Raw genomic sequence first — 16,687 nt, forward strand, 5'->3', positions numbered from 1 at the left:
CTAATGGGTAAGTAGCAAATTGGGAGGACGCATGCATGAGTATTACTAGTACTAATTAATAAGAGTAATTACTTTCGCGCCTTAAACCTTGTTTATTTTGAAAACGCACGTAAGTTTAATTGTGCCTTCTAAACCGTGACGGAGGGAGTATATTTTAGTGATAATCATCTGAAATTTGTTTTTGAAGCCCGGTCTCCATGACACCTCTAAATTCGAAATTTAAATTTCATGAAAAGTCATATTTATATGTTCAAAAAAATTCTAAAAAAATAAAAAGGCTTAACATACATGTTAAATTTTTTAGAGCAAAATACGTTGTATTGAGTGTTGTCAAAGAAATCTCTAATGCCTTTTAAGGCAATAAATGAGAAGCTTTGCCTCCGCCGGTACTCCTCCAAGCACCGGTCTCGCGCGCGGCCTTTGTTGGAATTATGCCCTAGAGGTAATAATAAATGTATAGTTATTATTATAATTCCTGTTTCAAGATAATAGTTTATTATCCATGCTATAATTGTATTGAATGAAGACTCATTTACATGTGTGGATACATAGACAAAACACCGTCCCTAGCATGCCTCTAGTTGGCTGGCCAGTTGATCGATGATAGTCAGTGTCTTCTGATTATGAACAAGGTGTTGTTGCTTGATAACTGGATCACGTCATTGGGAGAATCACGTGATGGACTAGACCCAAACTAATAGACGTAGCATGTTGATCGTGTCATTTTGTTGCTACTGTTTTCTGCGTGTCAAGTATTTATTCCTATGACCATGAGATCATATAGCTCACTGACATAGGAGGAATACTTTGTGTGTATCAAACGTCGCAACGTAACTGGGTGACTATAAAGATGCTCTACAGGTATCTCCGAAGGTGTTAGTTGAGTTAGTATGGATCAAGACTGGGATTTGTCACTCCGTGTGACGGAGAGGTATCTCGGGGCCCACTCGGTAATACAACATCACACACAAGCCTTGCAAGCAATGTAACTTAGTGTAAGTTGCGGGATCTTGTATTACGGAACGAGTGAAGAGACTTGTCGGTAAACGAGATTGAAATAGGTATGCGGATACTGACGATCGAATCTCGGGCAAGTAACATACCGAAGGACAAAGGGAATGACATACGGGATTATACGAATCCTTGGCACTAAGGTTCAAACGATAAGATCTTCGTAGAATATGTAGGATCCAATATGGGCATCCAGGTCCCGCTATTGGATATTGACCGAGGAGTCTCTCGGGTCATGTCTACATAGTTCTCGAACCCGCAGGGTCTGCACACCTAAGGTTCGACGTTGTTTTATGCGTATTTGAGTTATATGGTTGGTTACCAAATGTTGTTCGGAGTCCCGTATGAGATCACGGACGTCACGAGGGTTTCCGGAATGGTCCGGAAACGAAGATTGATATATAGGATGACCTCATTTGATTACCTGAAGGTTTTCGGAGTTACCGGGAATGTATCGGGAATGACGAATGGGTTCCGGGAGTTCACCGGGGGGGGGGGGGCAACCCACCCCGGGGAAGCCCATAGTCTTTGGGGAGACACACCAGCCCTTAGTGGGCTGGTGGGACAGCCCCAAGGGGGCCTATGCGCCAAGAGAAAAGAATCAAAGGAAAAGAAAAAAAAAGAGGGAGGAAGTGGGAAGGGAAGGGGACTCCTCCCACGAAACCAAGTCCAACTCGGTTTGGGGGGGGGGGAGTCCTCCCCCCCTTGGCTCGGCCGACCCCTTGAGGGTCCCTTGGACCCCAAGGCAAGGTCCCCCTCCCTCCTGCTATATATATGGAGCAATTAGGGCTGATTTGAGACGACTTTCTCACGGCTGCCCGACCACATACCTCCATAGTTTTTCCTCTAGATCGCGTTTCTGCGGAGCTCGGACGGAGCCCTGCTGAGACAAGATCATCAGCAACCTCCGGAGCGCCGTCACGCTGCAGGAGAACTCTTCTACCTCTCCGTCTCTCTTGCTGGATCAAGAAGGCCGAGATCATCGTCGAGCTGTACGTGTGCTAAACGCGGAGGTGCCGTCCGTTCGGTACTAGATCGTGGGACTGATCGCGGGATTGTTCGCGGGGCGGATCGAGGGACGTGAGGACGTTCCACTACATCAACCGCGTTCTCTAACGCTTCTGCTGTGCGATCTACAAGGGTACGTAGATCACTCATCCCCTCTCGTAGATGGACATCACCATGATAGGTCTTCGTGCGCGTAGGAAAATTTTTGTTTCCCATGCGACGTTCCCCAACAGTGGCATCATGAGCTAGGTTCATGCGTAGATGTCTTCTCGAGTAGAACACAAAAGTTTTTGTGGGCGGTGATGTGCGTTTTGCTGCCCTCCTTAGTCTTTTCTTGATTCCGCGGTATTGTTGGATTGAAGCGGCTTGGACCGACATTACTCGTACGCTTACGAGAGACTGGTTTCATCGTTACGAGTAACCCCCTTTGCTCAAAGATGACTGGCAAGTGACGGTTTCTCCAACTTTAGTTGAATCGGATTTGACCGAGGAGGTCCTTGGATGAGGTTAAATAGCAACTCATATATCTCCGTTGTGGTGTTTGCGTAAGTAAGATGCGATCCTACTAGATACCCTTGGTCACCACGTAAAACATGCAACAACAAAATTAGAGGACGTCTAACTTGTTTTTGCAGGGTATGATTGTGATGTGATATGGCCAATGATGTGATGTGATATATTGGATGTATGAGATGATCATGTTGTAATAGAAATATCGACTTGCACGTCGATGGTACGGCAACCGGCAGGAGCCATAGGGTTGTCTTTATACTAACGTTTGTGCTTGCAGATGCGTTTACTATTTTGCTAGGATGTAGCTTTAGTAGTAATAGCATAAGTAGCACGACAACCCCGATGGCAACACGTTGATGGATGATCATGGTGTGGCTCCGGTGACAAGAAGATCGTGCCGGTGCTTTGGTGATGGAGATCAAGAAGCACGTGATGATGGCCATATCATGTCACTTATGAATTGCATGTGATGTTAATCCTTTTTTGCACCTTATTTTGCTTAGAACGACGGTAGCATTATGAGGTGATCTCTCACTAAAATTTCAAGACGAAATTGTGTTCTCCCCGACTGTGCACCGTTGCTACAGTTCGTCGTTTCGAGACACCACGTGATGATCGGGTGTGATAGACTCAACGTTCACATACAACGGGTGCAAAACAGTTGCGCACGCGGAACACTCGGGTTAAGCTTGACGAGCCTAGCATGTGCAGACATGGCCTCGGAACACATGAGACCGAAAGGTTGATCATGAATCATATGGTTGATATGATTAGCATAGGGATGCTTACCACTGAAACTATACTCAACTCACGTGATGATCGGACTTGGGATAGTGTAAGTGGATCATGAACCACTCAAATGACTAGAGAGATGTACTTTTTGAGTGGGAGTTTAGCATATAATTTGATTAAGTTGAACTCTAATTATCTTGAACATAGTCTAAGTCCACTTTGAATATATTTGTGTTGTAGATCATGGCTCACGCAAGTGTCATCCTGAATTTTAATACGTTCCTAGAGAAAGCTAAGTTGAAAGATGATGGAAGCAACTTTGTAGACTGGGCTCGTAATCTTAAGCTAATCTTACAAGCTGGGAAGAAGGATTATGTCCTTAATGCTGCGCTAGGAGATGAATCACCCGCTACGGCTGATCAGGATGTTAAGAACGCTTGGTTAGCGCGTAAGGAGGACTACTCAATAGTTCAATGTGCAGTCTTGTATGGCTTAGAACCGGGACTTCAACGTCGCTTTGAGCGTCATGGAGCATTTGAGATGTTCCAGGAGTTGAAGTTTATCTTTCAGAAGAACGCCCTGATCGAGAGGTATGAGACCTCCGATAAATTCTATGCTTGCAAGATGGAGGAAAACTCGTCTGTCAGTAAACATGTGCTCAAAATGTCTGGGTACTCAAACCGTCTAGCTGAACTGGGGATTGAACTCCCGCAAGAAGCTATCACTGACAGAATCCTTCAATCACTGCCGCCAAGCTATAAAGGCTTTGTGTTGAACTACAACATGCAAGGGATGAACAAGTCTCCCGGTGAGTTGTTTGCGATGCTGAAAGTCGCAGAGTCTGAACTCCGTAAAGAGCATCAAGTGTTGATGGTGAGCAAGACCACTAGTTTCAAGAGAAACGGCAAAGGCAAGAAGGGCCATTCGAAGAAGAGCGGCAAGCCTGTTGCCAATCCGCCGAAGAAACCCAAGGCTGGACCTAAGCCTGAAACAGAGTGCTTCTATTGCAAGGGTATGGGTCACTGGAAGCGCAATTGCCCCAAGTATCTGGCAGATAAGAAGGCGGGCAAAGAAAAATCAGTTATATTTGATATACATGTTATTGATGTGTACTTAACCGGCTCTCGTAGTAGTGCCTGGGTATTCGATACCGGTTCTGTTGCTCACATTTGCAACTCGAAACAGGAACTGCGGAATAGACGAAGGCTGGCGAAAGACGAAGTGACGATGCGCGTAGGAAACGGTTCCAAGGTTGATGCAATCGCCGTCGGCACAGTGTCACTTCAGCTACCATCGGGATTAGTGATGAACTTAAATCGTTGTTATTTAGTGCCTGCGTTGAGCATGAACATTATATCTGGATCTTGTTTATTGCGAGACGGTTACTCTTTTAAGTCTGAGAATAATGGTTGTTCTATTTCTATGAGTAACATCTTTTATGGTCATGCACCGAATGTGAGAGGATTGTTCATATTGAATCTTGATAGCGATACGCATATACATAACATTGAGACCAAAAGAGTTAGAGTAAACAATGATAGCGCCATATTTTTGTGGCACTGTCGCTTGGGTCATATTGGTGTAAAGCGCATGAAGAAACTCCATGGTGATGGACTTTTGGAGTCACTTGATTTTGATTCACTTGACACGTGCGAACCATGCCTCATGGGCAAGATGACTAAGACTCCGTTCTCCGGAACAATGGAGCGTGCAAGTGACTTGTTGGAAATCATACATACAGATGTGTGTGGTCCAATGAGCGTAGAGGCACGTGGCGGATATCGTTATTTCCTCACCTTCACTGACGATTTAAGTAGATATGGTTATGTCTACTTGATGAAACACAAGTCTGAAACATTTGAAAAGTTCAAGCAATTTCAGAGTGAAGTGGAAAATCATCGTAACAAGAAGATCAAGTTCCTACGGTCTGATCGTGGGGGTGAATATCTGAGTTTCGAGTTTGGTGCTCACTTAAGACAATGTGGAATTGTTTCATAGTTAACACCGCCTGGAACACCACAGCGTAATGGTGTGTCCGAACGTCGTAATCGTACTTTGTTAGAGATGGTGCGATCTATGATGTCTCTTACTGATTTGCCGTTATCATTTTGGGGTTATGCATTAGAAACAGCTGCATTCACTTTAAATAGGGCACCATCAAAATCCGTTGAGACGACACCATACGAACTGTGGTATGGCAAAAGGCCAAAGTTGTCGTTTCTTAAAGTTTGGGGATGTGATGCTTATGTCAAAAAGCTTCAGCCTGAAAAGCTGGAACCCAAAGCGGAAAAATGCGTCTTCATAGGCTACCCAAAAGAGACAGTTGGGTACACCTTCTATCTCAAATCCGAGGGCAAAGTGTTTGTTGCTAAGAACGGAACTTTTCTCGAGAAGGAGTTTCTCTCGAGAGAATTGAGTGGGAGGAAGATAGAACTTGACGAGGTTGTCGAACCTCTCATCCCTCTGGATGGTGGCGCAGGGCAAGGGGAAACCTCTGTCATTGCGACGCCGGTTGAGGAGGAAGTTAATGATGATGATCATGAAACTCCAGTTCAAGTTTCTGTTGAACCACGCAGGTCGACGAGATCACGTGCTGCTCCAGAGTGGTACGGTAATCCCGTCTTATCAATCATGTTGTTAGACAACAATGAACCTGCGAATTATGAAGAAGCAATGGTGGGCCCAGATTCCAACAAATGGCTAGAAGCCATGAAATCTGAGATAGGATCCATGTATGAGAACAACGTGTGGACTTTGGAGATACTACCTGAGGGCCGCAAGGCTATTCAGAACAAATGGATCTTTAAGAAGAAGACGGACGCTGACGGTAATGTGATCGTTTATAAAGCTCGACTTGTGGCAAAGGGTTTTTCACAAGTTCCAGGAATTGACTACGATGAGACTTTCTCTCCCGTGGCAATGCTTAAGTCCGTCAGAATCATGTTAGCAATAGCTGCATTTTTCGATTATGAGATCTGGCAGATGGATGTCAAAACGGCGTTCCTTAACGGTTTCCTTAAGGAAGAGTTGTATATGATGCAACCCGAAGGTTTTGTCGATCCTAAAAATGCTGACAAGGTGTGCAAACTCCAGCGATCCATTTATGGACTGGTGCAAGCATCTCAGAGTTGGAACAAATGCTTTGATGAGGTGATCAAAGCATTTGGGTTTATACAAGTGGTTGGAGAATCTTGTATTTACAAGAAAGTGAGTGGGAGCTCTGTGGCGTTTCTAATATTATATGTGGATGACATATTACTGATTGGAAACAACATAGAGCTTTTGGAGAGCATAAAAGGTTACTTGAATAAAAGTTTCTCTATGAAGGACCTAGGAGAAGCTGCTTACATTCTAGGCATTAAGATCTATAGGGATAGATCAAAACGCCTGATAGGACTTTCACAAAGCACGTACCTTGATAAAGTTTTGAAGAGGTTCAAAATGAAACAGTCCAAGAAAGGGTTCTTGCCAGTGTTACAAGGTACGAGATTGAGTAAGACTCAGTGCCGAGCAACTGATGAAGATAGAGAGCATATGCGCTCCGTCCCCTATGCTTCAGCCATAGGTTCTATCATGTATGCGATGCTGTGCACTAGACCGGATGTTAGCCTGGCCATAAGTATGGCAGGTAGGTTCCAGAGTAATCCAGGAGTGGATCATTGGACAGCGGTCAAGAATATCCTGAAGTACCTGAAAAGGACTAAGGAGATGTTTCTCGTGTATGGAGGTGACGAAGAGCTCGCCGTAAAAGGTTACGTCGATGCAAGCTTTGACACAGATCCGGACGACTCTAAGTCGCAAACCGGATACGTATTTATTCTTAATGGGGGTGCAGTAAGCTGGTGCAGTTCCAAGCAAAGCGTCGTAGCAGATTCTACATGTGAAGCGGAGTACATGGCTGCCTCAGAGGCGGCTAAGGAGGGTGTCTGGATGAAGCAGTTCATGACGGACCTTGGAGTGGTGCCAAGTGCACTGGATCCAATAACCTTGTTCTGTGACAACACTCGTGCCATTGCCTTAGCAAAGGAGCCAAGGTTTCAAAAGAAGACCAGACACATCAAACGACGCTTCAACCTCATCCGCGACTACGTCGAGGAGGAGGACGTAAATATATGCAAAGTGCACACGGATCTGAATGTAGCAGACCCGCTGACTAAACCTCTTCCACGGCCAAAACATGATCGACACCAGAACTGTATGGGTGTTAGATTTATTACAATGTAATTCACATGGTGATGTGAGGGCTGGATTATTGACTCTAGTGCAAGTGGGAGACTGTTGGAATTATGCCCTAGAGGGAATAATAAATGTATAGTTATTATTATAATTCCTGTTTCAAGATAATAGTTTATTATCCATGCTATAACTGTATTGAATGAAGACTCATTTACATGTGTGGATACATAGACAAAACACCGTCCCTAGCATGCCTCTAGTTGGCTGGCCAGTTGATCGATGATAGTCAGTGTCTTCTGATTATGAACAAGGTGTTGTTGCTTGATAAATGGATCACGTCATTGGGAGAATCACGTGATGGACTAGACCCAAACTAATAGACGTAGCATGTTGATCGTGTCATTTTGTTGCTACTGTTTTCTGCGTGTCAAGTATTTATTCCTATGACCATGAGATCATATAGCTCACTGACACCGGAGGAATACTTTGTGTGTATCAAACGTCGCAACGTAACTGGGTGACTATAAAGATGCTCTACAGGTATCTCCGAAGGTGTTAGTTGAGTTAGTATGGATCAAGACTGGGATTTGTCACTCCGTGTGACGGAGAGGTATCTCGGGGCCCACTCGGTAATACAACATCACACACAAGCCTTGCAAGCAATGTAACTTAGTGTAAGTTGCGGGATCTTGTATTACGGAACGAGTGAAGAGACTTGTCGGTAAACGAGATTGAAATAGGTATGCGGATACTGACGATCGAATCTCGGGCAAGTAACATACCGAAGGACAAAGGGAATGACATACGGGATTATACGAATCCTTGGCACTGAGGTTCAAACGATAAGATCTTCGTAGAATATGTAGGATCCAATATGGGCATCCAGGTCCCGCTATTGGATATTGACCGAGGAGTCTCTCGGGTCATGTCTACATAGTTCTCGAACCCGCAGGGTCTGCACACTTAAGGTTCAACGTTGTTTTATGCGTATTTGAGTTATATGGTTGGTTACCGAATGTTGTTCGGAGTCCCGGATGAGATCACGGACGTCACGAGGGTTTCCGGAATGGTCCGGAAACGAAGATTGATATATAGGATGACCTCATTTGATTACCGGAAGGTTTTCGGAGTTACCGGGAATGTACCGGGAATGACGAATGGGTTCCGGGAGTTCACCGGGGGGGGGGGCAACCCACCCCGGGGAAGCCCATAGGCTTTGGGGAGACACACCAGCCCTTAGTGGGCTGGTGGGACAGCCCCAAGGGGGCCTATGCGCCAAGAATAAAGAATCAAAGGAAAAGAAAAAAAAGGGAGGAAGTGGGAAGGGAAGGGGACTCCTCCCACCAAACCAAGTCCAACTCGGTTTGGGGGGGAGGCCCCCCCCTTGGCTCGGCCGACCCCTTGAGGGTCCCTTGGACCCCAAGGCAAGGTCCCCCTCCCTCCTGCTATATATATGGAGCAATTAGGGCTGATTTGAGACGACTTTCTCACGGCTGCCCGACCACATACCTCCATAGTTTTTCCTCTAGATCGCGTTTCTGCGGAGCTCGGGCGGAGCCCTGCTGAGACAAGATCATCACCAACCTCCGGAGCGCCGTCACACTGCCGGAGAACTCTTCTACCTCTCCGTCTCTCTTGCTGGATCAAGAAGGCCGAGATCATCGTCGAGCTGTACGTGTGCTGAACGCGGAGGTGCCGTCCGTTCGGTACTAGATCGTGGGACTGATCGCGGGATTGTTCGCGGGGCGGATCGAGGGACGTGAGGACGTTCCACTACATCAACTGCGTTCTCTAACGCTTCTGCTGTACGATCTACAGGGGTACGTAGATCACTCATCCCATCTCGTAGATGGACATCACCATGATAGGTCTTCGTGCGCGTAGGAAATTTTTTGTTTCCCATGCGATGTTCCCCAACAACCTTTTCATGGCGTCACAGACGACCTCGACGGCAGATGGCACGCCCGCCATGAAGCCACGTGTCCCCCTCTCGAACCTCCCAAAGGCGACGTTAACGAAGGCTGGCAAGATGTCTTGAAAGAAGAACAAGGTTGTAGACGGCTCCTCTAGGCTCTCCCATCTTGCCGCAAACTGTTTTTTAACGCGCCGCGGATAGCGTGGGTGTTGAAGATGCTCTTTACAAATTCAACTGCACAGCAAAAGCGCACAACCTTTCTAACAAATCGCAGGCAACTAATTATCGATGATTGCTTTTTCATGGCTTTTGATTTCAACCATGTAGTCTTGACAGAGCAAAGGCACCGGTGTACAGTGTGGTGCCTTGCCCCTCATTTCTGTCCGTTGTACCGAGAATCGATGGTTGAATGAACATCAAGTGCTCTTCTATACCCGAACAGTAAATTCAAAAAAAAATGTAAAAATGTTTAAAAAAATCTAATTTTTTTACGATAAACTTTGATAAAATGTCTAAGAGCTCGCAAAATTTCAGTATGAAATCACATTTCTGAAAGTTGTGACAAAAAAAACTGGTGTTCGAAAATGCTTTCGAAAGTAGCATTTTCAGGGTTTCGATTTTTTTTACCACGACTTCCACAAACCTTGATTTCATGATGAAAATTCTCGAGTACTTAGAAAATTTGTCAAAGTTTGCCCAGAAAAAAATTCAAAACTTTTTGAATCCTTTTATAATTTTTTGAATTTACTGTTGGGATGTAGATGAGCACTTGATGTTCATCCGACCATCGATTCCTGATCCAACGGACATAAATGAAGGGCAAGGCACCACACTGTTCACCGGCAGTGGCGGAGCCAGGAATGAAATGGAGGGTGTGCACACCTAATTTTTTTTTCCTACCTAATCCAAGTGTCACACAAAACTTGGCAACAATATAATACATATAGCTCAAAAGTCAGACAACATTATAGTTCCCACATGTAGCAAATTTGCAATGTTGCAAATACAAAGTCTTACATGGATACAAATATGTAGCAAACTACTACACTAAGTAACTCTACGACGTTCCTTTGCCATGAAAGCTTCAACAATGTCGTCCTCGCTTACTTTCAAGAACACATCTCGTTCAATTAATGTCACTAAGCAATCATTCAGGAGATCATCATTCATACTATTTCTCAACTTATTTTTCACTAGATTCATTGCCGAGAATACTCTTTCAACACTCGCTGTGGCGACCGGTAAGATCAATACCAATTTGATAAGCATGTAGACCAAATCATAGAGAACATGTTTGTTTGTACAAACAAGCATAACAGGCAGTTCACCAATAGTATGCACAGATCTGAACCTAGCATCTTGTCTCATATCATCAATAAAAGTAGCAAGTTGGAATTCTAGCCTTACCAAATCCATGCTTGATATGTCCTGAGGGTAGAATTCAGCAAGTTTCATTACCTTGAGTGCATCACAAGAAGCAAATGAATTGGCGGGGTTCACAGCAGACATGCAAATCAACAACTCCATATTAACCTCGTCAAACCTATTGTCAAGCTCTTGAATGATTTGATCAAGGATACCAAGATATACTTCTCTTCTATAACGATCATCATTTGTTTGCACTTCATAATACCGAGGTGATCTTCCATGAGGCACATAACTATCCTCCGGTGTAGGAACTTGAATGCCATGTTTGTTGCAAAACAATGTTACCTTTGCAAGAAATTCTTCCCAACCATGAGACCTCATATGCCGCATTTTATTCTTTGCCAAACTAACAAGTGCCATTGCATTGACAATATCTTGATCCCTCTTTTGCAATGACTGAGATAACTCATTAGTGTGGCCAAGAATAACAAGCATCAGATGAAGATTGAAAACAAAGTCATATGATTCCAAGGCAAAAGTCACTGCACGTATTCTTGTCCACTCACCCCTTTGTGAAGGATCTTTTCCAATAGCATCAAGTACTTCTAGTATTGTGGGATACATGGTAACAATGTGCAAAATGGTTCGAAAATGAGAACCCCATCGAGTATCACCGGGTCTAGGTAATCCCATCTCTTGATTTAAACCACTTCCACTTTCAATTTCACCCATTTCAAGTGCTTCCAAAACCTTTTGAGCTCTAACATCTCGAAGCATGTCATGGCGCTTGCAAGAAACTCCAACAATATTGAGCAAGTAAGAAACATGATAAAAAAACCATTTACATGGTTCATTTCCCCTTGCCACGGCAATAAGAACCAATTGAAGTTGATGTGCAAAGCAATGAATGCAATAAGCAGAGGGTGACTCATTCATGATCAAAGTTTTCAACCCTTTTATCTCCCCTTTCATATTGCTAGCCCCGTCATATCCTTGCCCACGGATTTGAGTAAGAGACAAATGATGATCAATAAGCAAAGATTCAATTGCAGCTTTAAGTGACAAGGAAGTTGTGTTGGCAACATGAACAACACCAAGAAATCTCTCACACCCCTTTCCAACTTTATCAACATAACATATGCAAATAGCAAGTTGCTCTTTGTGAGATGCATCACTAGACTCATCAGCTAGGATTGCATAGTGCTCATCACCAAGATCTTCAATAATTTGTTTTGTAGTTAGTACAGCACAACATTGAATAATCTGTTTTTGTATCGTTGGACTAGTCAATATGCAGTTTCCAGGAGCATTGTGCAAAACAATCTTATCAACTTCTTCATCATTTTCTGCAAGCCATTTTAGAAGTTCAAGAAAGTTCCCCCTATTACTAGATTCTTCACTCTCATCATGTCCACGAAATGCCAATCCTTGGTTCAAAAGAAACCTCAAGCATCTAAGTGAATAGGTTAGCTTAGCCTTGTAAAGACGCATATCCTCTTTAGACACCCTCACAATGATATTATAGCCTTTGAGACACTATATTCTAGCCAACTATACTTTTCAAACCAAACAAAACTAAAGTGTCGGTTTTTACCATAGATTTTCCTGACTTCAAAAGCATGTCCATATGGACGACATGCTGTTTTTGCAATATATCTTCTCCGAACACTATCTTGATCATTAAAATCATACTCTGAAATAGGAGTTCTTTTCGCTGGATCACCTGAAAAGACATGTGCACTTGGTTGTTGAGGTGATGGAAGACTTGGCGTTGCCTCTTCGATTTCAGTATCCGAATGGATAGGAGATGGGGAATTAGGACACCCTGCATTTTCAATATCTTCAGTGTGATGTTCAGTAGCAATCTTCCTCACTTTCTCTTCATTTTTTAAAAAAGATCCAGAATGGCACTTTTCCTCTTCATGTTCTGCTTTGCAAGTTGCAACTGCAAGTCTGCAATTATATCCAATCCAATGTGAATGTGTGATTATATCTTCACAGACACTGGCTGCAATGAGAAATCCTACAGGCTACAGCCACAGAAAAAATTTGTTCCCAGTGTGCTTACCACTTTACCAGACAGAGGAGGGGATCTGACGATCTGTGCCGACCGGCTGAGGCCTGAGACTGAGAGGAAGGGAGGGGCGACCGCGGCGACCGGCGGGAGGAGGGGAGCTGCGCTGCTACGGGCGCGGCGACCGGCGGGAGGAGGGGAGCTGCGGGCGCGGCGACCGGCGGGAGAAGGGGCGCTGCGGGTGCGGCGACCGGCGGGAGGAGGGGAGCTGCGGGTGCGGCGATCGGCGGGAGGAGGGGAGCTGCGGGCGCGGCGACCGGCGGGAGAAGGGGCGCTGCGGGCGCGGCGACCGGCTGGAGGAGGGGCGCTGCGGGCGCGGCGACCGGCGGGAGGAGGGGAGCTGCGGCCTGCGCGGCGACCGGCGGGAGGAGGGGAGCTGCGGCCTGCGGGGCGGCGGCCACGTGATGACGGGAGGAGGGGCGAGCAGGCGGCCGACGGGAGGGGAGCTGGCCAGCTGGGGAGGGCGAGCGACGGCTTGGTCAACTTTAATTTTTAATAGATAATGATAAAATATTCCAGATTCTGGGTGGGCCACGGCCCACCGTGCCTATACGCTGGATCCGCCAGTGTTCACCGGTGCCTTGGCTCTGTGAAGGCACTCGATCTCAGTCCATAGTTTATGATCATTGTTTCAAAGAGAGTAATAAAGTAGTCCATGAACTGGCTAGGCTAGTTAAATTTTTTTCTCCTAGTTATTGGTTACATTCAACACCTCCTGAGGTTCTCTCCTTAAATGATACTACTGTTTTAGATTGGAATAAAGGAGGGAAAGTTTAAAAAAGAAATTGCAGGCAACTGCGCAGTTTCACATTAATGGACGGACATGTCGAGGAAATGGGAAGCCTGAATGCGTTGCATCTAGGCGAACTTGGCGAGCTCGACGGCGAACGCGGCGGCATGAGGCTCCTCGACACAGCGGAGCACCACCCGGATGCCCCCACGCCTGGGCGCCGGCGGCCTGACATAGTTGAGCGCCGCGACGAAGTTGACGTGGTTGTTGAGCGGGAACACGTACCCTGGCGCGCCGAAGCCGTAGTCCACCTCGTCGAAGCCGAGACGACTCCAGTCCGACAAGATCACTGTGCTGTAGTCCAGCGGCGGCACGTCGTACTGCTCGACGCCGCGCATCCAGCCCGCGAACCGAGCGGGAACCTCCTCCTTGGCCTCCCGTACCGCGCCGACGACCTCCGCCAGCGTGGCCTCCCGGACGGCCCTGGCAGTCCTCGTGAGGCACGCCAGGAACACGCAGTTGCCGTAGTAGCCCTCCACCGTCGGCAGCACGCCGCGGAGAAGGTGCCGCGTGCTGGCGGCGAAGGCCATCCGTACCTCGGCGTCGTCAGGGAGCGCCGACGCCAGCGCCAGCGTGCGGCATTTGAGCACCATGACCGTCACCACGTCAAAGGTGGAGCACACATCCCGCGTCGAACATGTCGCGGCAGCCTGCTTGAACTCGTCCTTGACGCGCGCGATGCTCTCCGCCGAGATGTCGGCCACCTGGGTCACCAGCCTCAACTCCGTGAGCTGCCCCGGCGACGGCGTCGGGCTTGGAGCTTCTGGGATCGCGTCGCGGTCCCACACCGGAGCCACTGACGGCGCCTTGAGCCCCCGCGCTAGCTCCCCCGCCGCCGTAAGGAACTGCGCAGCCCCATGCCCGTCGAACACCGCGTGGCTGAAACGGATCCCGACGGCGAACCCACCGCAGGTGAACCTCGTCGCCTGGACCATGAGGATGTGGTGGTTGAGCTTCTCGCCAGGGGGAGGACCTGGGAGGAGGAGCTCTCCTGGGATGAGCAGAGGGAAGCAGTCGAGGCCGTCGACGTCGGCGAGCGCGCAGCTCGCGGCTGCCTCCACGAACCAGATGCCCTCTCCGGTGCAGTCCACGGCGAGACCGCTTGAGGCGACTCGGCCGGCCACCGGATAGTACGGTACAAGCGCCCTCGCGAACCCGTTGCGCATTGCGGCCACGGCCGCGACGGCGCCCTGGTCCTTGCGCGCGGCGGAGACCGAGGGCGGGGGAAAGACCTGTATAAGGTTCACAAAGCCGGAGCCGGCGACGGTCTTGTCAATGGAGGAGAGCGGGAGGGTGCCGCAGGGGGTAGGCCCCGCCGGCGGGATGAGCGCCGGCGGCGACTTGGTAACGGTGGGCGTGCTGGTCATAGGGAACTGAGCAATGAGCCACCGAGGCAAAGCGTCGTTCGCTGCCGGCGGTGGGAAGGTAATTTTCCTTATTCTTTTTTTGAGGGAAGGCGATTGTGGACATAGAGATTTCTTCCCTGTCGGTGCATTATTATACACTAGACTAGAATAGTAACTTGACAAGGGTGCGCGTGCAAGTCCGGCAAAATGTCGTCTTTGGCGGCCGGCCGAGACTCGTCTTTCCACGGACTCTTTGATATAGGGATTAAAAAAAATCTTAAAAAATTCCATATGAATAAACATGAGGGACTTTTAGGGATTAAAAGAAGGTATTTGAGACTATTTGAAGAAGTCTCTATGGGAGAATCTTTTTGGGACTTTTTTGACACTTTTCCAACAATGTCCCTACTTTTAGCATGTCATTTAATAACTACTAGTATTACATTACTAAGGGTAACATGGTCTTTTTGCATGTTATTTAATGACCTTTAGTTTCTATTTAGTCTCTGGAAACAAACGGATAAGGATTAGGGACTTTTAAGTTGGGACTAAAAAAAGTCTCAGGACTTCTGAAACAAACAGGGCCTCAAAGATCATGCTACACCTACCATCGGAGGCTACGAAGACAAGCATCTTCAACACGGGCACAAAAAAGCCTTGCTCGTTAAAATATGTCTTTTTAACGTGGACCAGTTTCAACACAAGCTGTAAAATACTATGCGTGTTAAAAAGTTTTATGTATGCGTTGAAAAATGCCATTACAGACATCATATTTTGGACGTGGGATTGCGCGTGCGGCTTCATAATTTACACTGCGTGCTATTCTGGACCCGTGTTTTTTGGTGTGTGCTAAATCAATGTTGGTCTCGACACATTAAAAGTGCTATAGTGGTGTGGTATAATTTTTATTGGACGCGGTTTTTTACGGCTATTGAAGATGCTCTAAGGGCGTCTCCAGCCGTACGGCGCCTCAAGGCTTAAAATATCGTCTTTTAGCCTAATCGGTGATATTTTTGCCGTGAGGGGACTCTGGTTTTGAGCCGTCACCCCAAGTTTGCTCTCTAGCTGTCGATTTTAAAACATATATTTAGTTTAAATTTAACGAAAGTAACTTAATTTTAAACGAAATATAGGTGGTTTCATTCATATTTATACAAATTTAAGAACATACATAAAAAACTAAAAATAACTACGCCATCGCCCCGTGCCTAGTTCATGTCGAGGAGCTTGTAGAAGTCGGTGTAGTCGTCGTCACCGTCGTCGTCGTTGTCGCTCGGTGGGTCACCGTCGTCCTTGCTGCAACCATGTCCTGGGTCGCCGCTACGGATGGGTGGGTCGGCGTGGTCTCCTCCTCGTCCTGACGGAGAGGACGATGACGTCGTCCTCTTCGCGGCCGTGACGCCGCTCGACGATCTCCACCAGAGCGTGTCACTGGCGCTCCATCTCCTCTCGCACGTAGTCGTCGCGCGACCATTTGAGGTCGGCGTCGAGGTCGGCGGCCATGGCCTCGTGCTCCTTCTTCGCGACAACGGTCGCCGTCGGCTCCTTGTTCGGCTTGACCAGACGAAGGTGGCCGCGGGAAGGGAAAGGTTGGCGGCGACCCTCATTTATGACGAGGTTGCCACCACGACTGCACCAGCGCAATGGCGTCTCCTCTGGCTCGGGCTTGACGGCGGTGGGCTGCGTCGCCGCACTAGAGGAACGGGAGCGGAAGGAGGAGCACGACGACGCTGCCATGCGCCTCGGCAGCCAGC

General features: G+C 47.2%; 1 protein-coding gene across 1 annotated transcript; it reads right to left on the reverse strand.

Moving 5' to 3' along the window:
• Nucleotides 1-13,446: 13,446 nt before the first annotated feature.
• LOC123447459 (acyl transferase 7-like) lies at nt 13,447-15,157 on the reverse strand. Its single transcript, XM_045124063.1, has one exon. It carries the CDS (start codon nt 14,952-14,954, stop codon nt 13,656-13,658), a length of 1,299 nt encoding a protein of 432 aa, XP_044979998.1. The 5' UTR covers nt 14,955-15,157; the 3' UTR covers nt 13,447-13,655.
• Nucleotides 15,158-16,687: the final 1,530 nt, after the last annotated feature.

Source organism: Hordeum vulgare, chromosome 4H (genome assembly GCF_904849725.1).
Source record: "Hordeum vulgare subsp. vulgare chromosome 4H, MorexV3_pseudomolecules_assembly, whole genome shotgun sequence".
Taxonomy (NCBI): domain Eukaryota; kingdom Viridiplantae; phylum Streptophyta; class Magnoliopsida; order Poales; family Poaceae; genus Hordeum; species Hordeum vulgare.

Bases quoted from the DNA above. Each gene is read 5' to 3' on its own strand.
- LOC123447459 (XM_045124063.1), bottom strand. From the start codon at position 14,954: ATGACCAGCACGCCCACCGTTACCAAGTCGCCGCCGGCGCTCATCCCG.